General features: G+C 52.9%; 7 protein-coding genes across 7 annotated transcripts; 3 read left to right on the forward strand and 4 right to left on the reverse strand.

The window, feature by feature from the left end:
• Window positions 1-244: 244 nt before the first annotated feature.
• Window positions 245-1,173, reverse strand: CTHT_0052430 (uncharacterized protein; the record flags this gene model as incomplete). The annotated part of the gene is made up of 5 exons (XM_006695520.1): window positions 245-603; window positions 671-750; window positions 829-833; window positions 958-1,062; window positions 1,147-1,173. The coding sequence occupies 5 exons, from the start codon at window positions 1,171-1,173 to the stop codon at window positions 245-247; spliced, it is 576 nt and encodes a 191-aa protein (XP_006695583.1).
• Window positions 1,174-1,741: 568 nt separating this feature from the next.
• On the reverse strand, window positions 1,742-4,648 carry CTHT_0052440 (uncharacterized protein; the record flags this gene model as incomplete). The annotated part of the gene is made up of 3 exons (XM_006695521.1): window positions 1,742-3,287; window positions 3,336-4,514; window positions 4,596-4,648. 3 exons carry the CDS (start codon window positions 4,646-4,648, stop codon window positions 1,742-1,744), a joined length of 2,778 nt encoding a protein of 925 aa, XP_006695584.1.
• A 1,875-nt stretch (window positions 4,649-6,523) lies between these two features.
• On the forward strand, window positions 6,524-7,599 carry CTHT_0052450 (coatomer subunit epsilon-like protein; the record flags this gene model as incomplete). Its single annotated transcript, XM_006695522.1, has 4 exons — window positions 6,524-6,920; window positions 6,982-7,124; window positions 7,197-7,435; window positions 7,488-7,599. The coding sequence occupies 4 exons, from the start codon at window positions 6,524-6,526 to the stop codon at window positions 7,597-7,599; spliced, it is 891 nt and encodes a 296-aa protein (XP_006695585.1).
• A 2,162-nt stretch (window positions 7,600-9,761) lies between these two features.
• On the forward strand, window positions 9,762-13,399 carry CTHT_0052460 (phosphatidylserine decarboxylase-like protein; the record flags this gene model as incomplete). The annotated part of the gene is made up of 5 exons (XM_006695523.1): window positions 9,762-9,914; window positions 9,974-10,018; window positions 10,144-12,319; window positions 12,370-13,124; window positions 13,187-13,399. 5 exons carry the CDS (start codon window positions 9,762-9,764, stop codon window positions 13,397-13,399), a joined length of 3,342 nt encoding a protein of 1,113 aa, XP_006695586.1.
• Window positions 13,400-16,422: 3,023 nt separating this feature from the next.
• CTHT_0052470 (uncharacterized protein) lies at window positions 16,423-18,716 on the reverse strand (the record flags this gene model as incomplete). Its single annotated transcript, XM_006695524.1, has 3 exons — window positions 16,423-18,310; window positions 18,362-18,431; window positions 18,488-18,716. The coding sequence occupies 3 exons, from the start codon at window positions 18,714-18,716 to the stop codon at window positions 16,423-16,425; spliced, it is 2,187 nt and encodes a 728-aa protein (XP_006695587.1).
• A 2,341-nt stretch (window positions 18,717-21,057) lies between these two features.
• On the reverse strand, window positions 21,058-23,555 carry CTHT_0052480 (uncharacterized protein; the record flags this gene model as incomplete). The annotated part of the gene is made up of 3 exons (XM_006695525.1): window positions 21,058-23,273; window positions 23,334-23,438; window positions 23,513-23,555. 3 exons carry the CDS (start codon window positions 23,553-23,555, stop codon window positions 21,058-21,060), a joined length of 2,364 nt encoding a protein of 787 aa, XP_006695588.1.
• A 1,008-nt stretch (window positions 23,556-24,563) lies between these two features.
• Window positions 24,564-24,824, forward strand: CTHT_0052490 (uncharacterized protein; the record flags this gene model as incomplete). The annotated part of the gene is made up of 1 exon (XM_006695526.1): window positions 24,564-24,824. The coding sequence occupies one exon, from the start codon at window positions 24,564-24,566 to the stop codon at window positions 24,822-24,824; it is 261 nt and encodes an 86-aa protein (XP_006695589.1).
• Between the last annotated feature and the right edge of the window lie 32 nt (window positions 24,825-24,856).

Consider the following 24,856-nt stretch of genomic DNA (forward strand, 5'->3'; position numbering starts at 1 on the left):
GACTCGATCAGTGAACATAGCTTCCATGTCCTCTTCTGGAAGCTTTGAATTCCTCAGGAAATTTGGAAAGATATGGGGTCAATTAGAGTTAAACACTGGCATTTCATTAAATAAGAGAAGAGGTTAGAGATGTGTTTGACATCGCGTCTGCAGATCCCTCTGAACCATTAACGTGGATATAGAATGTGGATGCAAAGTAAAAACTTAGAAGATCTCAACTGACTACGCAATACTCCTACTCATCTTAAAAAGGCCAGTCACACCCGTTCGCAATCAACTCTGCCAATTTTTCCAACCAAACACGATCCGTCTCATCGAACCCATTCTTCTCAGCACAATCAACATCAATAACCCCAACTACTCTCCTCTTTTCCCCTCCAACAACAATAGGCACAACTATCTCACTCTTGCTCTCACTGTCGCAAGCAATGTGGCCCGGAAATGCGTCCACATCGGTGACAAGCTGTGTTTGCGCTGTGGCAGCAGCTGCCCCGCATACTCCACGGCCAAAGGGGATAGTTTGGCAGGCTACTTTGCCTTGGAAGGGGGCCAAGATCAGGGAGGGAGAGGTTGGCGAGGAAAGTGGGTCGAGGGTGTAGAAGCCTAAGGTTAGGGTTAGTTGAAAGTGGAACTATGATGGTAATTAACGATTGGATATCACAGCACATACCGGCCCAATTGACACGGTTACTCGGAGATGGGAGGGCTTTGTAAGCATGCCAGAGGAGGGATGCTGCGTTGGAAAGGTTACTACGAAGACGATATGTTAGCAAGTCAAGTCAAAAAGATGTCTCCTGAGATATGTCAGAGATTTAAGTGCTGACTTACCAGACCTGCTCAGGAAAGGAAAATCAGATAGTTAGCAACAATCCTCAACAAGGTGCCGACTTCTGTGGGCATGTAGTATCCGTCAAGCCCTCGTCAAGGATCAGGTCTTTACAAACTTGACTTACATACCCAATTCCTCTGGCCATAAAATAACCCCTCAGCTTGGTCTAAAACTTGCTGGTAGGCCTGCTCCTTGGTCAAGCCATCGGCGAAGTTGGATGCATCAGCATGGACCTAGACAGATGGTCAGCTCCTTGCTTAAAATGAAGCCCATTTCCATCCTTATAAACTGCTGGGTGGAGATCAACGGAGACGCACCATCTTTGGTTGGAGCTGTATCCTCATATGCGGCTTTTGGTATTAAATAATGCGCACCAAGTATTTTAATGTTTTTGGAGAGGATTGTCCCTGAGTCAGACGGGGTCGAAGTAGAGTGATCCTGCTTCTAATATCTCGTGTTTGACTGACGATGACACGGAGGACGTTAAATCCTACCCATCAGAGTGGAGTCCAGAGCAATTGCTCAATCCCGTCTCGGCGTCCGGCCCGCTCGGAAGCTAGACAAGGGGTGTGGGTCATCGCGGGCCGGCTCAAGATTCCAAGAACACGTGCATCCAGGGCTCCTAGCCGCAGGGAGCAGGACATAGCAAACAAATCTTGGGCACATAAAGCCTACATAGCTGTGATCATTGTTATCAAAACAGTTGTTATTCTTTACAGTAGAGGTATCCAACCAAAGTCTCAAGCAGGTGCTATGTGCTTGGGGGTTCCTGAGTGGTCTCTCACCACCTAACTACCTGCAAACGGGTATCCAAAACTAGAAGACAGCACGCAAATCAAACAAAATCGATCCAAACGGATGATGAATAGCCAGAATATACCACGAATAACCAGAATTTAAGCACCAATCTCGTTAAGCATACTCCCTCCCAGGCTCCACCACCCCAGCCCTCCCAGCCGTAAACCCACAATGGCTGACGGCCACCCCACCCCATCCCCAACTTCCACTCGTGTTCCTCGTCGCGGTCCCCGAAGAGGGCAGATTCCCCTCCCTAACAACTCCCCACATAACCGGTTTCAACCACAGCCCGTCCCGCTCCCTGGCAAGCGGATGGCATCGCGCACTGATCACCGCGCTGCACGATCCTCCGGCAAGGGCCATAGGGTTGCCGCCGGCTCCCACAGAGGGGGCGCGGCGCAGACCGAAACCAAGGATCGTAAACGCAAGGATAAGCAAAAACGTGAGAAGGGTGAGTAGCGGGGCAGGAGAGAGGCCTATTGCGGAACGAGTTGTCACAGAATTTGAGTTGTCCATGATGTTGGGGTCGACAAATCGCACGCCGATGGCCCAGAAGCCTCTGCTGAGCAGGAACCCCATGACCATGAAAACTACCATCAGCACACTTGATACCCTTCGTGGTAGGGTAAGCCGCAGAAGTCCGGAGGGCGTCTGCGCGCCCTCAGGGACAGCGGCTGAGACGCGAAGCGGGCGTGGAGGAGTTGTTGCGAAAAGAGACGACTCATGAGAGAAATAGAAGGTTGTCAGAAGTGCGTTCGTAGCAAGGTAGAGCATCCCGAGCAGGAGATGTGGCAGGCTGACGAGGAAAGCTGCTGCTGCGACTGGAATGACACTGCTCAAGCCCAAGACTAAATTGTATGGCGAAGAGGTTGCTGCACCGGAAAAAGTATCACTTAAGCGGGAGCCAGGATTGCTTGTCAAGGTGATGATCAAGCCCACTGCCGCGAGACCGACGCATGGGATCCAGATTGCGATAGAGGCGAGCCAACGAGGTAGGGAGACGCTGCGCAGCCAGAAATGGGTGTGGGGAACCCAGTACCTGGCCTGTAGAGCAATAAGCGGCCAGCCGCCACTACAAACGTCAGCTTTTGAAAGGAGACAGGTCCCCTGGGTAGTCGGATCAGGATCTTGGAGAAACGAAGCGATGGTGTCCCCAAGAGTTGCAAGCGGACGGAACGAATACACGAAGATCATGGATGTGATGGCGACAAAAGCGATCGCCTTGAGAAGGGCGACCACCGCTAGGAGGTGAGGGTTGATGTTGATCTCGCATGTCGAAGTCAAGTCCGAGGCGGGTTTGACAAGACAAAACAGAAGCGATAGCTCGGGTGGGATAAAGTCATTGATCGAGGTGAAGTTGACTCCTCTCGTTGTCTGATTTAAAACGGGAGGCATGGGCTCAGAAAAAGTAACAAAAAGAACGGTCGAGTAACTCGTTGTAAAGGGTCCGGAAAAGTCCTTGATACACGTGCTTGGAGCGAGGTGAATCAGTTTATTAGCCATCGATTCCCGCTGAAGTTCTAGGAGTTCTAAGCGACTCAGTCCGGCTGCATTGAATGCGCTTGCATTGCTAAAGGGTGCTCCCTCCACGAACTGCGTGCTGACGAGGGCGGCTGTAAAGTTAGGAGCCGTTCGCGAGACATAGATTACGGCATTATATCTGGAGACTGTTAGCATCTTTGTCCACATGAGGAAGTTAAAAACCTACATCATATGCGTCACGAAGGCGACGCTCAGCACCACGGAAGCCACAGCGGCTCTTCTACGACCGATATACTTCAGGTTGCGAAACGAAGGTATCCCGATGTCAAGCCATCTCCCTCGGACGTGGGCTGCATTAACCTCATCCCTTGTCGGGCTGGTGAGCGCTTGAAAGACATAGTTTGCACCCGAAAGAAAGATCATGGCAACAACGTTGATGATCGCATGTAAACCCCAATCAAAACGTGCTGCGGCTTCGCAAGATCCCTGGAATATGGCCCATCTCCCATCCGAGCGTCCTTCGTCTGATATCGCGACAGCCAGACACATAAACGCGGCGATCAAAAGTACAAACATGGTAGCCACAATCACTACGACACCAGCTCGCCAACCCTGACTTAACTTCCGCTTTGAGCTTCCTCTCCCCCAGTCTAGGTGCTTCTCTTTCTCGATGATTTTCTGTTGTCGGCCCCATTGCGCTCCTCGCTGGTCTCTCCTTAGGAACAACTCTGTTTCATCTCCATCGCGACCACTGTCCGCTCCAGCAAGAACTTCACCTCCATATTCGTGCCCTGTCTGGGTGCTTCCAACATCAAACCCCACAAAGTCTGCGACCCTCGATCGGTGCCGGTCCGCATACGGGTTTTCTACCATCGCGTCGGCAACCTGGAAACCTTCTTGTTGGGGTTGACTCTGAGATTTGGGTTCCTGTTCAGCCAGATGATCGGCTTGGATCGTGGTCACGGCAGTCTGACAATTTCGACGCTGAGCTATAGATTCGGGTGTTTCGCCACGCAAGTAGTTGATGATGTAGTCCGGGACGATATCACTCGCAAGGGTGTTGTATTCGCCATTTTCAGCAATCTCGCCGGCTTCGCCAATATGGAACCTCGGGTTTGAGCTGAGCGAGCTCACTTCTGTGCGACCAAATCGAAGAGACTGCTGCCACTGTGGGTGAAGATACTGACTATGGAGTGACTGCCGGAACTGATCTTGCTGATCTTGCTGTTGGTGTCGAGAAGACCGCGTTGATCCACGCTGGGGAAGGCGATCTACCACTGTGGAAATCGAACTGGGTAGTTCAGTGCTATCAGTGGTTGTAATGCTCTGAAATGGCCATTGAACCGAATCTCTGTCTCTCCCTCTCTCATGCATCTCCTGATCGGGTGGTTGTTCGCTATTGACTCTGAGATAAAGTTAGATGCTGCCTGTAACCCGGAGAAGATAAGAAGATATGTGTTTACTGTGCTGCAACAGACCTTGTTACCTGTGTAACCGCTCCATTTGCATCCCAGGTGTAGCGGTATGTCGACGGCCCATGGTGCCGCGGGGGTATGGTCATCTCCATACCGAAGGTTGCAGTGGAACCGATGGATCTTGAAGTGACATAGGAGATGCGGCGATGCTGGTGATTGAACAGGACGCGAAAGTTATGGCGGGTTTCGGTCCTTGGTGTGTAGTGTACAAGAAGGGAGGTGTCAAGCTCCCTTAGCTTGAAATGACGTTGAGCAAACACATGCAGTTGAAAATTAACTGCAAAGCAGCAACCAACAAACGAATCGGCTGAATATCAAGACACGGGAATGTAGACGATCTTCCGGGTACATAGATGTGACGGCTCACAGCTTGATCATCCTACATGTAAGGAAGAAGCGACCGCTGCTCAAAGCCACAGGGTTAATGGATTCGAAGAGGGGAACTGCCCCCTTCTTTGACCATTTCCACGGCCAATGCAAGCTTGAATACAGATTTACAGAGGTTGGTCACAACGCCGTTGGACCCCGGACTTCGCAAGCCCAAGCAGTAACCAACACACATTGGCGTGCTGTATTGGACGCCATGCTGTGGCATAGCAAGCACGCTGCCTGGTGGTCCACACGGGGCTGCTAAAATAAGACACTGCTAGCTTAGCACTGCCCCAATGGGCATCTGACCTATGCTCTGATGATTATCATGTTGACGGATATTATCAAGGTATTATCTGAAACCTTACGTCAATCTGCGAAGGGTTATGAATGGGTCGGTATCGGCGACGATGCTTGTTGGCTCCGATCCATTTCGCCCCCAATATGTTTCTGCCTGAAGCTTAAACTGCGGCAACTGGCCATCTCGACCGCCTTTGACCTTCACCAACACTTGCTGGTGTTCGTGAAAGAGATGCTGGAACCATAGCCAGCGGCACCTTCGGAGAAAGCGTTGTCAAAAGCTGAGTTCACTATTGCTCCTGCGCTAGGTCATCGGGCTGAATATTGAAGCGCGTCTTGTCGCAGTGGCTGAGCGTTTGAGCCAATGGTCGCGGGACACCCAAAATACCATGGCCATTGCAGAAAGTAAGATTGAGAAACAATGTAACAGCGGCATGAGCTTCAATGGTCGCGCCGTTTAAAAATGATTGCATGGTTTTTTGTTTTAACCATAAACGAAGACTCTTGATGACCCGTCCTGTGGCAATGATCCACTGCTGCCGATCTGAGCGCAAACTCTCAATGTCCTATATGGGCATGGCAGACTTGGACTAGTGCCCGAAGTGAGTTGCCCTTTGGATACCAATCGATGGAACGTATGAGTTGTGTTTCTAGGTAGCTGGATATGCCAGCGACTGTCCTGAGCTGAGGAACAAGACGGACTTGAACGAGGAATTCCAGACGTGCCTTTGTCCTATGTGCGTACTGTGCCACATGCCTGCAGCGTCAACGGGATTCTAGGATCTGACGAGCAATGAGGCTGGGTTTAAAGGAGGATAAGATGAGTAAAGCAGTCTTCCCGACATTCGTTCGATAATCGTGAGAAAGTTGCCTTCCACCAAACACGGCGAATGCTTCAGGTTGAACTTCGAAGTGGGGGCTGCTCTGCAGACCGCCTCTGCCGGAGATGAAGATGCGTTGAAAGAGTTGAAGGAGCCAAGCTCCAGACAAAGGATGCTCCTGGGATAACTTCTAACCCTAACCCTTACACTTATTGCCCCCCAACCCAAATTCCTCGGCCTGGGCCGTGAAGTTCCACGTCGGTCAATTACGACCCGTAACTTGGCCCAAGCACATCCCCTGTTGACATTCGATTCCCAACAACGACGCCCACAGGCCAAGCAACTATTTCTGTCCCACATATCTGCAAGCGTTGCCTTTAATCTATCAAGCCAATTCAGTTGCGGATCTTCTGTCACCGCTGAACCACCCTGCCCCCTATTAGCCCATCATGGATCCCTACTCGGCCGAAGGCGAGCTCATCAACATCCACAACCACTTCCACCAAGGACAGTACCAAGAAGTTGTTGATTTCGACACATCCGCGCTGTCCGCTGAGAACCAGCTTCCTGCGCGCGTGCTCCAGCTGCGTGCGCGCATCGCCCTAGGCCAGGCCGCTGAGGTCCTGCACGAAGTCTCCGGAGAGAAGGCGCCTGAGCTCCAGGCGGTCGCTGCGTTAGCCGAACAGGCGCTTGGTAACAACGATAAGGCTGTCGATATCGTGCAGAAGCTGGCTGCTGGCGATGAGGCGGAGAATGTGACCGTACAGATCATTGGTGGGACAGTTCTGCAGGCGGCTGGGAAAAGTGAAGAGGCTCTGGCGTTGCTGAACAAGCACCAGGGGAGCTGTATGTTGTTACGCCCAAAGCACTTTGTCCAGAGGGTCTATACTGACGCTATGTTTGTTAGTGGATGCTGTTGCACTTATTGTCCAGATCTATCTTCAACAGAACCGGAACGACCTTGCCGTTAAAGAAGTTGCAGCCGCAAGGAGATGGGCGCAGGATAGTCTGCTTGTTAACCTTGCTGAATCATGGGTTGGCTTGAGATTGGTAAGCAGGTTTTACAGTCTTCAGAGTTCTTACCCAAGACTGGGAATCGTGCTAACCTTTCCGTGTCATTAGGGCGGTGAGAAGTATCAACAAGCATTCTATGTGTTCGAAGAGCTGGCGCAAGCGCCGGCGACGTCCTCGGTGCGTACTTTGGTAGCGCAAGCCATCAGTGAGCTGCACCTCGGCCGGACCGAAGAGGCCCAGGCTGCCCTGGAACAGGCGCTCAAGAAAGATCCAAACTACGCCCAGGCGATCGCCAACTTGCTCGTGCTGAACGTCATTACGGGCAAGAATGTTGATGAATTGACAAAGTAAGCGTTTCCACCGTTCTTTTCCCTTAACGATTGCTAATGACGGCAACAGTTCTCTGCGGAATGCGGATCCAAACCATCCTCACCTGGTTGATCTGGCCGAGAAGAGCGAGCTTTTCGACAAGGCAGCGACCAAGTACAAGGCTAGCAAGGCCGCGGCATGATGCGTTACTCATGATCGTGTGTTTCGATAATGTTCACTGAATATTACAGGACGGCGTTGAGTAATGAATACAAGAATATTTAATACACGAACATACGTATGTGATGCTGGTCCCAATAATTTGCCCCTGTACATAGGGAGTTTTGGCTGGCGCTTCAAACCCGGACAAGACCTGGTATTCCTTCGGAGGATACTAGATGCAATAGGACGACGTAGTTCATGAGCTGTTCGAGCAAAAGCGGTAGTCGGAGACCCCGGGGAGGGGGTTTAGGAGGGAACTCCCTTGCTAGGATCCAACTGGTCAAGTTTGAAAGATACACCTCTCCGCAATATACATAGCCCTGTTCCTGTGATCCAGACCTCTCTGGAGCCTGGCGGATGTACGGAGCATTTGGATTTTCCCTGTTCACTGATCAATCTTCCCATAGGTAAACGCACCAAACTAATGAGGGGCTTAGCTGTCAGTGAGGGGTAATTCCGCATTTCGACCACCGAGCGGGGTTCCTTTACGTAGTATATGCTCCGTAAAGGCTGCATCTAAGCTTTATGGATTGCAAATTCGGAGGTTGGTCATTTACTTTCTCAACAACGACTTGTGGACTCATTTCTCTAGGCTCCTATCGGCGGGCAACCCTACATTGCTCTGGCGATGGCAGAGCCGTCCGATATGGGAAGCCAACACGCAAACCCTGAACGAACTACGGTTGACGCAATGGCACGGGGCTTTTGCGGAGCATGCTCGGTGTGGCCAGGCTGTCCCTGACTCGTGATGCGGGCCAAGCATCCCTTGACCCTGTATCTGTCTCGCTTTCCATGCTCTCCGTGATTTGGGAACCGGGCCACGAGGGTGGCGTGTTCAGGTTTCGAGTTCGGCCGTCTCTGCGCAACGGTGTTTCGAGTTATACAGATCCTGCGTAGAGTAGCTTTCAATAATCTGCCCAAGCAAAAATGTGTCAGCGCCGGGGGGGGACCGGGGGGGGGGCGAATGAACTGACGGCCGGTATTCGGCCAGGCACAGCAAAGGCACGTTTGGAACCTCAACTGGTGGGGTGACACCCGTGAAACAGAGCATCCCAATGGAGCGAATGAAATTACATACGTCTTTGTTGGGATTTCGGTGTTGAGCTGCGAGATCGCCGAGCAAGCTTGTTCGTGGGGGAGGGGAGACTTTTGATCAAGTTAGCCAAAAAAGACATTCTACACAAAGTGGCAAAGCAAGCGCATGAATAGGGAGGCCAAGCGCTGTCTCAAGCGCCGCGGTGACTCGTCTGCATCGACAGTCGATGCAACCGTGGGGCCGGGCCGTTGAAGAGTCCAAGCAACAAGTTTGAGGTTGTTAACACACAGTCCGGTTACACCAATGGCTCAGTGTTTTCATATTGTCACTGTCCCGTCACCAAACATTGATCCGCGCTGGGTACGGCTAAGATACGACTGCGCCAATGAAGTCAGTCCGCAATCACCGTGACCCATAGATGGGAGGAGTGGCTTCTGGCGGCCTCCCTTTGCTTGCCTGTCCATAGACACTTGGGCTGAGCTGCAACTGGCCGGCAAAGTGAACCAGCTTGCACGATCAGCACTGTGTGCCGCTTCAAGAAAGTGGGGTTTAAGGGCTAAGCGCGCCAAATTAGGAGAAGCCATCTCAATTGCCCCGCCAGATCCGCGTTGCTGGTCCACCTCTTGGTCCACAGCAGTCCCCACATGGTTTCCGCTGCTGAAAGCTTGCCAAAGTGCCCGCGGCTGGGGGGCAGACTTAAGAAGTAATCTGTGCCAAACACTCACAATAGAGACGGGAAGTTTGGTTAGATGACGCTCTAATCCTCGAACTTCCGGTTCAAAGCTGTATAATGGGTACCCAATAACCCAGAAAGGCCGTGTGTTGATCAGCACTCTTCCCTTCTAAATACCTTTTTTCTTGTTTCCTTCCTTTTCGGCCCCGCTCGACAACTGACTTCCTTACACTGCGCTCCTTGCGAAAGTGAGCGAGGCGGTCAGCAACCGTTGCCTTCCTACCACTTTCAAAGCCATTTGAATGCTCCTCGCCGACCACGTCACCGTGCGTGATATCCAAGGAGCTTAAGTATTGCGGACTGGCCGAATTCAAACACTTCGAAGAGTTCCGAACTACACGACGTTTCTCCCTGCGCCAGCTTGTCCACCGCAATGGTCCGCATTCTTCCCAGTCGTCTCAAGCCGGGCAACTCAAATGGCTCTGGCGCCAATTCCAACGCCAACAGTCGCAGCGCGAGCCCATTGCGCAAGGACTCTCCTATTCCAGAGAGCCAGGGCCTAGCTCTCAACGTTTCGATCCTACGGGTGCGTCTAGTCGTTGCCAAAGAAGCAAAGGGAAGAGGCGTGCTGACACTCGTAAACAGGCCAGGAATCTCGCCGCCAAGGACAGGACAGGCACGTCGGACCCGGTGAGTGCAACACGACATATGCCGGACGACTAGTATCGTATCTGGAGCTGGAGCTCGGCATTAGCTATTCCTGCAGCCCTATCGGCTACGAACGTACGGCTAACCGCAGTCCAACTATGCCACAGTACCTGGTTTTGACCCTCGGCGACTCTAAACATGTCACCCACTCCGTACCCAAGACCCTTTGTCCCGAATGGAACGAGCAATGCCAATTGCCCATAACCGGAGTTCAGAGCCTGCTCCTCGACGTGTGCTGCTGGGATAAGGACAGGTTTGGGAAGGACTACCTGGGCGAATTTGACCTTGCTCTAGAAGAGATATTCACCGACGAGAAGGCAGAACAACCACCAACATGGTATCCACTGAAGAGCAAGAAGCCCGGGAAGAAGACGAGTGTAGTTTCCGGTGAAGTCCAGTTACAGTTCACTCTGGTGGACACAACGAACAAGAATGCCACCAATGAGCAGATCTTCGAAAAGTTCTCGCTCATTACAGGGGCTGCTGCCGCAGCAGCCGATGCATCGCGGAATCCAACGCCCTCTCGCACACCCATCCTCTCTCCTACACGCAAGGGGAAGTCTCCATCCCCCTCACCCTCTCTTGGCGAACGAGAAGCCGATGATAATGACGACGATGAAGAGGACGAAGTGGACGAGGATGAGACACCGGAGGATGAGGATTCAAGCAAGCTGGAAACAGCCGAAAAGAGGAAGAGAAGGCTACGCATTAAGGGGTTGAAGCGTAAAAAGAGGGAAAACCCTTATGAATTCACGAACAGCGACAGTGATGTGGTGGGCATTATCTTCCTCGAAATCAGCAACATCGTTGATTTGCCCCCAGAGTCAAACCTTACCAAGACCAGCTTTGATATGGATCCTTTTGTCATTGCCTCGCTCGGCAAGAAGACTTATCGGACCAAGACCATCCGCCACAATCTGAATCCTGTCTTCAACGAGAAGATGATATTCCAGGTTCTTGCCCATGAACAGTCTTACTCCTTCCTATTTACTGTTGTCGACCATGACAAGTACTCTGGAAACGACTTCATCGCCTCGGTGCACTTCCCCATCAAGGAGCTGATCGAGAAGGCTCCAAAGGCTGACCCCGAAACTGGCTTATACAGCTTGAGGGAACTCCCAGATTCTCCGGCTGCTCCTGTACAGCGTCCTCGGTTTATGCGCCTGGGCCTGTCCCGCACCTCGTCCAGCCAAAGCCTGAGCAAGCTTGGAAGAGCAGCTGTGACAAAGAACGTCTCATCCACAACGATTACCCCATCAGCCTCACCGTCACCAGCTCCCAGCACTCCACAACCCGAGGGCCTGCCTGAAGGGGCCCCTAGCACTGCGTACCTTAATCCTGGGGACAACACCGTAGCATCCATTACCGCCCCAGCGGGAGAAACATCTCAACCTGACAGCGAGGACCCGGATTTCCTCACTTACACCCTCCCACTAAAGATGAAGAACCAGGAGAAATGGGAGGATAAGCATAGCCCGAAGTTGACTATCCGCGCCAAATACATGCCATACCCAGCGCTTCGTCAGCAGTTCTGGAGGGCCATGTTGAAGCAGTACGATGCAGACGAGAGTGGAATGATCAGTAAGGTAGAGCTGACGACCATGCTCGACACCCTCGGGTCGACTCTGCGTGACTCGACTATCGACAGCTTCTTCCAGCGTTTCCCTCATAAGGCGGGTGACAACGAAGATGCTGAAGACCTGACGATGGATGAGGCCGTCATCTGCCTGGAGGACCAGCTTATGGCTAGATCGCGCCCGCAGAAGAAGATCCTCGCGGGCTTCGATACTCCGGCAGATGGAGGTCAGGCTACTCCGTCTGAATCTCAGATCTCTGACGGTATCCTCCCAGTTCCCGAACTCAGTACCCCAGGGGACGAAGGCGAGCTGCTGGGTCGCGATGACCTCAACGCAAGCAGCACTGAGGAGCATGTCGTCGAGATCCGCGAGTGCCCGATCTGTCACCAGCCGCGCATGAATAAGCGCAAAGACGCCGATATCATCACGCACATTGCTACTTGTGCAAGCCAGGACTGGCGCCAGGTTAACAACCTGATGATGGGCGGTTTTGTCACCTCCAGCCAGGCACAGCGCAAGTGGTACACCAAGGTCATTACCAAGGTCTCGTACGGCGGTTACAAGATCGGCGCCAACTCAGCCAATATCCTCGTCCAGGACCGCATCACGGGCCAGATTGTCGAGGAGAAGATGAGTGTCTACGTTCGCTTGGGCATTCGTTTGTTGTACAAAGGTTTGAAGGCTAACAACATGGAGAAGAAGCAAAGTAAGTGCATCGGTCGACTTAGTAGTCAAGATTTAAGCTGACGTTCGTAGTTCGCAAACTTCTCAAGTCACTCAGCATCAAGCAGGGCAAGAAATACGACGACCCGGCTTCCAAGGCCGAGATTCCCAAGTTCATTGCCTTTCACGGCCTCGACCTGTCTGAGGTCCTCCTGCCACTCGAAGAGTTTAAGAACTTCAATGAGTTCTTCTACCGCGCTCTCAAGCCCGGTTCTCGCCCTTGTTCTGCCCCTGACAACCCGCGCATCGTCGTCTCGCCGGCCGACTGCCGCACAGTCGTGTTCAATCGTGTCGAGCACGCCACCAAGATCTGGATCAAAGGCCGTGAGTTCAGCATCAAGCGCCTGCTGGGCGACGCCTACCCGGAGGATGTCTCCCGCTACGAGAACGGCGGTGCCTTAGGCATCTTCCGTCTCGCGCCCCAGGATTATCACCGCTTCCACATCCCCGTCGACGGCATCCTCGGCAAGCCTAAGACCATCGCCGGCGAGTACTACACGGTTAACCCGATGGCAATTCGTTCAGCACTGGATGTCTACGGCGAGAACGTGCGCGTGCTCGTGCCGATCGATTCCAACGAGTTCGGCCGCGTCATGGTCATCTGCGTTGGTGCCATGATGGTCGGCAGTACCGTGATCTTACGGAATGAAGGCGAGGTCGTCAGGCGCGGTGAGGAGCTGGGTTACTTCAAGTTCGGCGGCAGCACGATTGTGATGTTGTTCGAACCAGGCAAGATGGTGTGGGATAGCGATCTGGTGGAGAACTCGATGGAGCCGTTGGAGACTTTGGTACGTCCCTACATTGACTACATTTCCAACTGAAGTCATTGGCTAACCACCTTTCTTCTCAGATCCGGGCTGGCATGTCAGTCGGCCACGCCCCCAACGAGCCGCAGTGGACACCTGACATGCGCAAGGACGACGCTCAGATCACGGAAGTTGATCGGGTTGATGCCAAGCGCCGTATCCAGGGTCAGGTGTCGGAGTCGGCTGAGGACAGCGGCAGCGGGCTGGATTCTCCACCTGAACTGCAAGTCCAGGTTCATCCGCCACCAGCGGCTTAGGTTGCGGCCTTCTAGGGGTGGTTCGTTTACCGACCTGGGCTTTGTGTTTTGTCATTGTGAGATGTCCAGTGTTGGTCTACTGTGCGATGAATGGTTTGGAGGCATGGAATCAGTAAGCAAGCGACCATGGTTTGCTAAACGATGATTGTTGGGGATTGCTTGGGGGTTCAACCGGCCTTTGTGTTTTCGTCTCTTCAACAGTGGATTGTATAGGGTTGTTTGAACCCATGAAATGAATCGAAGGGAAATGGAGCATGCTTGAACATCGCAGCGGTCATCATAATCAGTACCATTAGTCATGACATTGCCATTAAGACGACATACGTAGCATGCATTGGGTCTGGGTACTCTTAGAAGTGTAAGATCAATTTCACGCTGGTCATACTCTCAGGAAGTAGCCGACAAGCTGAGCTCATGTCATTACCTGCTGTATTGGTGCTTGCTACAAGTGGTAGCTAACTAAGATCCTAAATCCGTGGCCAGAGCAAAGGAAATCATACGCCATAAATGCCAAGTATTACCAACTCTCTTCTATCGAGGGCAAGTCAACCAACCACGTTGCCAAGTCAGATGGGGCGATTCATGGCCTGCAAGCCTTCTCTATTACCACACCTTATACCCATCATCAACCCTTTGACCTCACATTCTTTCAAACAACATGAGCCTTCATGCATGTTATTTCGACATACATGCATGCGACGAGTCAGCAACGGAGCGAAACCGAATAAGCCATTGCCGATGCCGTTATGCTGTGGGGCGTTTGTGGCTGGTGCAACCAAAAAGAGATGATCTTCCAGTGGTGATGATGGCATAGCAGGTATCGATGGCGTGCATTGTGGTGAAGCTCGCTTCCAAGAAGTAGACCAACCCTAGCCCCTAACATACTGCAAAAGCCCAAAATACCCGTACTTAACATGCCTTAACTCCGTGCGCCCTGCCTTAATCCCGGAACCCAATGTGACGCCACTAATTGTCTAAGAGAAACACCAAACGCATAGGGGTGATGAGAATTGCGTAAAAGCTGACTGGATGAAAACAACGAAAGAGGCGAGAAGACGAGAGGATCGCGTGCTGCGTGAAATATGACGAGCTGGTGGCAGTGGTTGCTGGGTTCCGTCTAAAATTATTTTATTGCGTCGTATTCATCGGTTCGTGCATGTAAGTAGTGGTGGGGATTGCCCAGATTTGAAAACCGACAGAGGAAATGGAGTCAGCCTCTTTCACCTCATGGCTTTGCGCCGCCCACTCAAGTCATTGCGTGCTTCTAACCGCAAACACGAAATGTCGCTCTCCTTCAGAAAGCCCTTTTCAGAGATTCAGACTAGGGAGGGCTTAACGAGACGAGCCCCATCTAGTCCAATTGGAGCTGGAGGAAGTTGACTGAGATTTGTCATGCTTCTCTGGAATTGATGGCCTCTGCTGGCTGTGGAAGTAGGACGACGGCTTGAAGACAGAAGAAGCAGAAGTCGGAGGAGACGGAAGTTCAGGAGAAGATTGTCTTGATTGTCTCCAGGACGAGGCGATCTGCTTGCACAGGTGTGCGGACATGGTATAAGTGGGCGACATTGTAGCTGTGGCTTGTCGAGAGGACGCTGAGAAAGTAGCGGTTATGAAGATTTATGTGATGCTGTCGACTGGTGTCGTTGGCTGGTTTGTAACGTTTGCTTTTGATATCTCAAGGCGTGTAAGTTCCCAATCAATGACACGGAGCAAAGATGGATGGTGACGTTGATGAACAAATCTCATTGAAGGTAGAACTCAGGGGGAGGGCAGCCTTATATTCAAATCCCAGGGGAGCAATGCTGGTTCAACAGCCAAAAAAAAAAGGCGGCTGCCTGCTGTCAAAAAAGAAAAGAATTCGAACAAGTCCATCTCACACACCCCCTTCCCATCACCCCTACCCTAGTACAAATTGTCCATCTGGCATATACAGGTCCCCATTAAAAACAATACCCGTTTCGTCAGTTGACCGCTAACTCTTGGACGCCAGCATCCCTGCAGGTCTGGGGCCTTTTGCTCGTTGCCGAGAGAGATATATAACCATTGAGCCAATCAGCGCGCGCCTATTTCCAAGCAACGTGGCTGAAGCCCATCTGTGGCTTGTCGTTCTGGGCTGATTCGGTCGGCGCGCGACGTCCCGTGGGTGCTAGGATCGTCCCATGTTTCCCCACCCCTCTCGCAATGTTCCGTGGTTCGGCTGTTGTGCAACCCGATGACATGGCAAGCGTTGGACATCTTCCCTCCAGACTAGCAGGCAAAGTGGAATTTGGAAATTCCGAGTCCCCAATTTTGGGGAAGTTTTGGCAACAATGGCCGATATCACCTGTCTTTACCCCAAGACCCGAGAACCGATCGATCGATCCATCACGGACCTGACATCCGGCCGGTTTTCGAGATGCGGCTCATTGACAGGGTGTCCAGGAAGAGCCTAACGGTCGGCATGCAGTTTACATTCTCTAGATGCAGCAAGTATCAGGAAAAGGGCAGGTAGCATCAAGATAATAGGCCTTGTTCTCACTTGGAACAGCTCAGGCACCTTCTTGGATGGGCACCCTCGTGGACAGGCGCCCTTTTGAATCAGTTTCACCTTTTCCGTGTTGAGAGATCGAACTTCTGAAGACTAGATAAAACCCTGTTTAATTCTCCGTTATCATCAATTGCTGAAAGCGCTGGCTTTGGGCCCTCTTCATGAAGCTAAGTAATGTATGCGTAAATCAGGTCGATTCCCGTACGTCGTAACTGCCTAGTGATTCTGCCAGAACACCCCCCCAGCGCCATAGACATTAGCTATACAAAACTACTACCCGCGGGTCTTGTACGATTCCCGTTATGTCCCTGATTTCCCAAAGAGATATCGAAATAAAGCAAATATCCTCATAGCAAGAGCTCCCTGATCCCATGTAAAATGAAATGCTCTGTACCGATTACCATCGTCGACTCATTGTCCCTTATATCGCAAGCATGACAAAAGACAATATCGACACAACGAAACTGGATCACAATCATCCCGAGCCCGACAATCACTAATCATACGGCAGCTTCGACTCAGTCACAAACCCCTTCGGCGTGGGCTCCACGTCCTTGATCGGGTGCAGCAGCATAGTCGGAAGACACGGCCGGCCGTGTTTCTCCTCCCACTCGGACCCACCGATGCCCGTGTCCTCATAGCCCATCCAGTTGTTGTAGAGTCGCTGGGGCGGGATCGCGCGATAGTACCAGGTGGCGCCCATAAACCGGCCTTCTTGGCCCCAGCCAAAAGCGCTGCCGAAGCTGCCGCTCTGGCCTCCCGGGCCGCCGTTAAACCACTTGGCCAGCTGCTTGCCGCTCCAAGTGCGGTCAAAGAAGACAGGCATGGGCGCATACACGGCCTTCAGCCCATGAAGGAATGCGGTCGTCTCGGTGACCATCTCTGATGCGAGATGGTTGCCGCGCAGATCTTCGACGAACATGAGATCGAGCAGCTTTCTCGAGGCCCGGACTTGGGTGATGATGGTAGCACGGCGCGGGAGCTTGCCCCAAGGGAAGCTGAGAGACCGGTAGCCCCAGACTTGGTTGCGCAGGACCCAGTTGCTGTTGACCGGGTCGAAGATCGGACCCAGCGTAATTAGATCCGCTTCTTCGCCAACACCCCACTGGTAGTTGTCATCCTCAGGTCTCTCTACGGGAGGCTTCGGGCCCATAGGCTCAACGACAGGCACGTTCGGGGCACCCCAAATCGTCTTGTGAGTGCCGCCGACAGCACGCTCGACAGATTCGCGGAACTCAGTGTCGTAATCGCCATGGACGGAAGGAATGTAGAAGCGCTCATTACGCTCCCAAAGTCCCCTTCGGGGTTGCTTACGAGCAAACTCGGCAAGCTTGCTGAGGACATCGTAATGGTGACCCACGACCCGAGAATCCATCTCCCAGTTCCAGACGAAGTCGAACTCGCGGAACTCCTGCATGAACACCTGGACAGGCAGGAACTGGCCCGCGTGAACCCGGCGCGCCTTCGGGGTCAGCTTAGGGTACATGCGGTTGACCATATCCTCGTTCCAGAGAATCGTGATGCTCTTGAACTCCCTGGGAACATGCTGATCGAGCGCCTTTAGATAGGCCTCCTCGCTCTCCCAGATATTCTGGTCGTTCTCCTTGACGTGGACGAAGAGGAAAATCTCGTACTCGCCACCGGAGCGAAGACTCAACTCCGTGATCAGAGCCCGGATAACTTGTTTGTCGTTGTCGTTATAATTCTTGCCACTGTAGCTGCGCAACAACAAGGCCGTCCTGGGTTCGATTATCGTATCCCTCGATGGCTCTTGGTCTTCCTTAGAAACTTTGGATGAAGGATGGAGCAGGCGCCAGAAAGGCCGAACCATACTCATCACCGACTCAGGGTCGTTAATTGCAGTCTCGTAACCTTCTGGGTCCTCCTCCACTTTCAGCACATAGTTGTTCGCAGGGCCAGTCAAGTTGAACCGAGCGCGATTCTTCTCCAAGCACTGGTGTTGCAGCTCGCCCCAATCAACCTTATCCCAATCAATCGGCGCCCCCTTCTCGTCCGTTACTTGGTAATAGCCGTACTGACCCATGCGAGTCTCCCTTTCAAAGCAGATGTTCTCGTCGAGTCCGAGGATCGAGTAGTTGCCAAAACCGGGCTTGGGCCAGTTCTTCGGTCGTCCCTTGAATACGGAGATATCTCTGACCGGCCTTCCATCCGGACCCAAACACGGGACATATGGTGCATGGCTCTTCTGCCACTCGGGGCTATTGTAGTTTGGATATGGGTTGAAAGTGACAGGATGGCGGTTGAACATGGTAATGTTGCGTTCACCCGAAAGCTGCCGGGCCTGGGCTGGCGTCCGAACATTCTCATCAATAAGATCATTCAAGGTGTTCCCGTAGATGGCACCGTACCCTGGAAACCTTTGACTAGTGAGCGACGTTCTCCCAGAAGCAATGCAGTTGGGCGCAAATGCTTACCGCTCCAGCCACTTAGCTTCTTGTTGGAAAGTTTCCCGTTCCGCATCCAAAACGCGCTGCCGGCGCTCATCTGATCGAGAAATTAGCACTTCTTGAGAACGCGAGAACACTAAAAAGTAGACTTACCGTGGTCTCTCGCGAACTCTTTTCTAACGCCCAGCATGGGCAGTGCCACATCTAGGGCGCCATGTCGCAAAATTCCCATCCATGAGACGAGGAAAATAACGCCAACCGCGGCCAAAAGTATCCTCGGCCGAGTAAGAACCCGGCGCGCCTGTCCCTTCACCAGGACGGTGAAGGTCCCAGATTTTGTAAAGTTGGTGATATGAGGAAGAAGAGACCTTTTTTCGCTCATTTTGGCATAGTCGCAGAAGTCATCAAATTGCTGTGAAAGCTGTGCTGATTCAGACGAATATGCTGTCTCAGGCTGATGCCGTGAAGCGAGCGGTGAGCAGACGATGAACGATAGGACGATGTGACTGATTGCGCAAGGACCGCTGAGAACTACACGGAGTACAGGAAAAGAGCCGAACGAATGTCACGAAACGAAAAAAAAAAATAGGTGGCTGATGTGATCAATGATGGAAATAGCGTCGCGCAACAAACTAAAGGCGTTGCGATCGCGAGGACTCGTAGTCTCCTCACAATGAAACGAGTGACACTTTGGTTTGGCTGGATGATGGGATGGAAAAGAGAAAATACGAGTGAAACGGGAAAGAGGAGACGAGAGGAAACAGTGCTTCTCTAAGTTTCGAAGCAGCTACTATCGCGGGTACTTCCCTGCAACGGCGACATCTCCGATCTTGCTAAGGAGCATGGCGCTCCATCTTGGGGCGTTCGCTCCGTTGTGCTTGCAGCCAACCAGACGTCTGGAATCGCCTGCACGTCGCAGAGCTTAATCTTAGGCAACCGCGGATTTTGTGTTACATCTAACCACCGGCATAGCTTTGACGGATGATAATGCACCACGGGATAAAGAATCCGTCTTTAAGAATCCTCCTGACTGGGCAATAACCAAGACCCAAGCAAACTTCCGCTAAGCCGTGCCATCACCAATTTACCTGCCCGTCTGAAACATCCGCTGACCACCAATGCACGTACACCACTTGCGAGGGAACCAACTACCTCTCCACCCATCACCATAGGCAAAGAAAAAAAACCAGCGCCGTAACTGGGTCCCTTGAGTTGTGGCACCATCGCCGGCCGATGGAGACGCCACTGCGTTTCTCAGGGGTTGCTGGCCCAGGTTTAGCCTTGGTAACAGAAGGCTTGACCAAACACTAGAGAGATTGCTAGCGGCCGCGAAACGCAGAGAAAGGGAAAAAAAGCGTTATCCAGATCGACGGCGGTTGGATTCTGATCACTGATGGATAAAGGATCGCTTGTCTGCAGATCCTTCTTCGCTGATAAAAACAGGAGAGCCTTTCCTGCCCGCGCCACGTTCCATTCAATCCTGGCTCATCTCCATGCCGTCTTACGGCCGTTCGTTGCGCGGGTTGTCAAAGACCCTATTGGCGTTAGGGCCTTCAGAAAATCCGATGGCGTTAATTGGAGCGCTAAACCTTTTTCGGATGGATAACTCACACCACAGAATCCTCGACTTTATTGGGACTTCCTAGCTCGATGAGACCTTTGAGCAGGTAGCTTTGAGTCTCACAATGCTCTCAAGGGGAGTCTGATTGCACCGTCAGCTTCAAAGTCTCAAATTTAGAGTCTATGTTGTGTTACAGTCACACCCGCCCATGCTAAATATCCCATGATGACCTAACAGACAGAAGAGCGCGATTAACACATCGCCACGGGGATCCTAACAACTTGCGAGTCTGGGTCGAAATGATAGACATTAGGTAGATTATTTTCGATAATTCATTATATGTGAGAAGTTAATAAGTGATTTACTTTCTATTTGTATAGAACAGCTCTCACAGAACCAGCTCCATACAACCTAGCCTAGCATGTCACGAGGGTTCCCGTCTCACGCTGTGCTTGTGTCCCCAGTCCATGACTCGGCTGGGAGCACACACTCGAGGATGAAACATGGATACACAGCAACGTCTAAACATGCAGGAAGTATCTCCGTCGGTGTGACGATAGACCTTCCGTACGATCTGATCGAGTGCGATGGCGCTGAAAAGGTGCAAGTGTCCAAGCAAATGAACAATCAACCAAGCCTGCTCGAAGAGACAATCGCAACAGCGTAAGTATTAGAATACCAAATCAGTAACATCAAACCAAACTACTATCTCCCCGCGATCCAAATATATCCAATCAACACTTTATGTTCTCTGATATCGAGAAAACTGGATAATAGTTAAATCGGATGCTTATTTATATATAACACAACAACACAAAGGAAACAACGTGTCAGGGTATATTGAAGCCCAAAGGTCAATAAATCATCGGGGTATATGTTAAGAAGCCAAAAACGTTGTAAGTCCCCAACCAAACAGGAGCCTCAATCTATGAGTGCCGCTGGTGAAAGTAGAAGAAGCGAAGGCTAATGAATCAAAAGATAAAATGACAACGAGAGAAACAGCATCAAGCTTTCTACTCGTGCGCGTCAACGCGTCTTCATCATCTTCAAGTCGTTATCATTGCAAAAAAAAAAAGAAAGAAAGAAAAGAGAAGAAAAAAGAATGCACATCAAAAGTTCGTCTCCAAGGGGAACCATCCCTTGACTCCTTCTCCCCTCAAAGTCACATCATACCCAACCGCGTCATCCTCTTTTCCATCCTGGGCCTTGGTCCCGGCGGCGGCCCGAGTCTACCCCCAGGCGGATATCCACCAGGTCCGGGCGGGCCCCTAGGTCCGGGACCACTCGGCAGCCCATGCGGCGGGTACCCGTGTGGGCCGGGTGGTCCATAAGGCGGACCCATCCTACCTCTTGAGCCTGGACCCGGGGGTCCTGGAGGACCATGATGCGGTGGGTGACCTTGCACGAGCCGCCAAGCATCCTTCTCGCAGTACGCCTTGCCGTTGACCTCAAAGTAGCCATCGCGAAGCACGATACCGCACGCCTTGCACTTGAAGCAGCCGGGGTGGTGCTTGACCGAGGATTCGTCTTCCAGATACTGTCCTTCGATGCCACGGCCGCAGCTGCCGCACAAACTGCCGTTGAGCTTATGGTAGTGGAGCTCGCAATACGGGCGATCATCAAGCACGTAAAATGTTGAGGAGGAGAAGGGCTCCTTGCAAGTCGAGCAGACGAAGCAAGCTTTGTGATACCGTCCGGTCAAACGGCCATCGGCACTCGAAATGGACTTGCCCTTGATCGGCTCACCGCAAGCCTTGCAATTGCCGCGCGACGAGGCGCCGGCGGCCGATGAAGGTTGCTCAGGTTGTTGCTGAGGCGTTGGTGGCGGTCGTGGACGGGATGGTGAACGCTCAGGATGAGGGGGAGGTTGCTCTTCGGACTCAGGTTTGGGCGGAGGCTGATATGGGCGGAAGCCCGGATATCCTTCCTGTGGCGGTTGCGCTGGTCTTAGTGGCTGTGGATGATGGATGCCGTTATTGGTGGATGACTCGGACGAGTTTACTGTCGAAGCAGGAGAGAGTCTAGGAGACAAGGGCGGGAAGCCTTCGGCTGGGCCGGGAGTAAGAGAGCGCGGATGCTTAATCGGCGGTTTGGGCTCATCCGGGCTGTCCGATGGTGCAGGCGAAAGAGCAGGCCCGGGGATCGCAGGAGGGGCCGACGGTGTGGTAGGCTGGGGGATCAGCGGAGAAGCCAATGGTGGAGCCAACGGAGTAGTAGGTGGCAAAGGGACTGATGTGGGAACTGTAGGAGTAGGAGGGATCGGCGACGGAAGTGTAGCCGAAGACGGGACAGGTGAGGGAGGGACAGGTGAAGCAAGCGGGGGGCGTCCTCGAGCATAACGAGGGTCTCGAAGGGCCGGGTCGATTCGGGGATCGTAGCCACGTTCTCGAGGGGGCCGAGCACTCGGCGGTGGCGGTCTTTCCCGGAAGCTTCGAGATCCCAACTTCAGAGGCGCTACCGGCGGCGGTTTTGGCTTGTTCTCGTTCGCCGGAGGAGGTTGGCGTGGTGGAGACTGTGGCATCTCCGGTTTGGCTTTGTCGGCAGCATCCCGCGTCTCTGGTACCGAAGCATCGGACAGTGATCTTCCGAGTGTCGAGCTAGGCGGACTCGTTCGGGAGCTAGCTTGGCTGGGCCGGCGCTCGGGCTGGCTGCTGGTAGCCGAAGCAGAGGATGATGTCGACTCTGAAGGGGCGTGGTATGGATTACCACCCGCAAACTCTTGGGCAAGATTGATCGTGGGCAGGCCAGGTGTCTTGGGTCGAATCACTCCACTTCGGGGGGTCTCGCTCGCCCTGCTTGGTTTTCTCGCATCCAGCGCGTCGTCAGGACTTGAGTTTGTTGAAGGAGCGGGGGCCGTTGGCGTGCGAGTCAAAGGCGCAAAGCTCTCGTTCGGCCGGGGAAAGGTCTCGGCTCGACTGGGCGTCCCTGGTCTCTCCAACGAACTTCGCGCAGTCTTGAAAGGCGAGCCCAGTCCTCCATATCCGTTGAGTGCAGGCGCGTTTGGTCTCCCAAGAATGCCGCTAATGTTCGAGGCCGAGGTACTAGGGCGATCATCAGGGCCACTACGTCCGCTCGTCGAAGGTCGCCGAGGATCCAAAGGGCCAGGTGTCATGGCATTTACCCTCTCCGCCCAACTCGTTGTCGGCTTCTTTGCCAGTGGTGTTGACAGCACCGGCGTCTCGGGTCTCGCATCGTCCAGGCCTCCATAACCACCCGGTCTCCCTGTCGATGGCCTCGGTGGCGAGTCCCCAGCAATACGCGGTGAATCCCCTTTTCCAGCCGGTCCTGTGGTAGTAGGCGTTACGGGAGATGGGGTCGTTTGAGAGTCGCTCGAGTTGCTGGCCGGGGTCAGTTGGCTTTGGTTTTGGAACTCGCGATCTGCTTCAGTCAGCACAGACACACTCATACATGTTAGAAATCAAGAACACTGGGACATACTAGCTGCCAGCGTGTCGACCTGGGGCGGCGCGCGGGGCTGCTGCTTGTTGGCAGTGCCAAAAGACATAAACTTGCTAAATAGCGAAGTGGCGGCAGGAGGAGTGGCTACAAGACAGGATGTTAGCTGAGTCATACAAAACAAGTTTAACCAGCAGAAATCGAGAAGATGGAGTCCGTACGTTCTGGTAATGGCGCTGGTTCATTGCACTTGTGATCTCCCATCATGGATATTTCTACCTGCTGACCGCAGGTTGAGCACTTCACCGTCGGCATGAACACCGACTCTCGTACTGCAGCCATTCTCGACTGTGATTTTTGTGATATTTCTTCCCAAGTCCTGCGCAAATATCACCTCAAATTGTAGTATTCGGCCGATGCGCCAGTCAGCCCGTCTCGCGATCGCGTGCGGTATGTGGTTTCTCCAGCTTTTAGTTCAGGGGTTGGTCTAATGATGCTGGACACGAGCCGCAATGTCAAGCTTGGTAAGATGGCACAAAGGCGCGATTATGGTGATTAGGTATTACTGAATTATCCGGGTATGCGTCTCTTGAGATGTTGAAACGGCCGTTTCTGGCGAAAGGAGACGCTCCCTCGCCGTCGAAAGCTCGCGAAAAGGAAACAGGTTCCCAGGACGCAAATGAATGGCAGACCTCGGAAGAATTCACCGCGAAAAGAAAAAAAAATAAAAAGCTATGAGCCGCGTGGAAGACGCAAGGCGAAGTTGTGGGGAAATTCAGGCCTTCCGGGCCTTCTGTTGCAGATCGTGTCTCGAAAGTGGAGGGAGGTTGGCCTTCCCGAAGGTCGAGATCCAAGCAGGCGGTTGCTGGAACGTGAATGCAGGTCGGAAGGTCGGCAGGTCGGGTCGCGGAGTTCAGTTGTACGGGGCACGGTGAGGCTTGTACGACTCCGGCGAGGGACGGTGAGCCTAAGTTAGTGCGGTATGTCGTGCATCAAAGGGAAGAGGGAGTCCATCAAAAAAAGAGCCGGACGACGAGACGGAGAAACTGACCAACTCCGAGCTGCCGTCACAGCATCCATTGACGGGATTGATGGATGATGAGACAGACGGTTACACTAGCCAGTAGCCACACAAGGAATCGAGTGTCAAAAGAGTCGAGCACTCTTGGGGTCTTGACGCGAGACGCGGCACTGTGTCCAGTGCGTTCAGTGTTCCAATGTCAGTGTCCATCAGATGGAGGAAGAACCACGGTCTAGCCCCCGACGTGGCCAATGATTGATTCCACGGCGGCTGCTCCCTCGGTGGGCGGCACCCGGCCCTTCAGGGGGACGCTGCCACGCCCAGCCATGGCCTGCCATGCCAAGAAGGGCACTCCAGAAGCCCCCGCTTCTCGCAGGGCCAACATTGCCCAGCATGGGCCCCAGCTTGTCCCGGGGATTTGCGATTCGTTCGATGGGCGACGATGGAACGAGGATCGAGACAGTCAAGACCGCGGCAACCATTCCCTCATGGGCAGTCAAGGCGATGGTTAGCCCAGCGAAACCCTGCAAAACGGTTAGCGACG

Source organism: Thermochaetoides thermophila (genome assembly GCF_000221225.1).
Source record: "Thermochaetoides thermophila DSM 1495 unplaced genomic scaffold scf7180000011820, whole genome shotgun sequence".
Taxonomy (NCBI): Eukaryota; Fungi; Ascomycota; class Sordariomycetes; order Sordariales; family Chaetomiaceae; genus Thermochaetoides; species Thermochaetoides thermophila.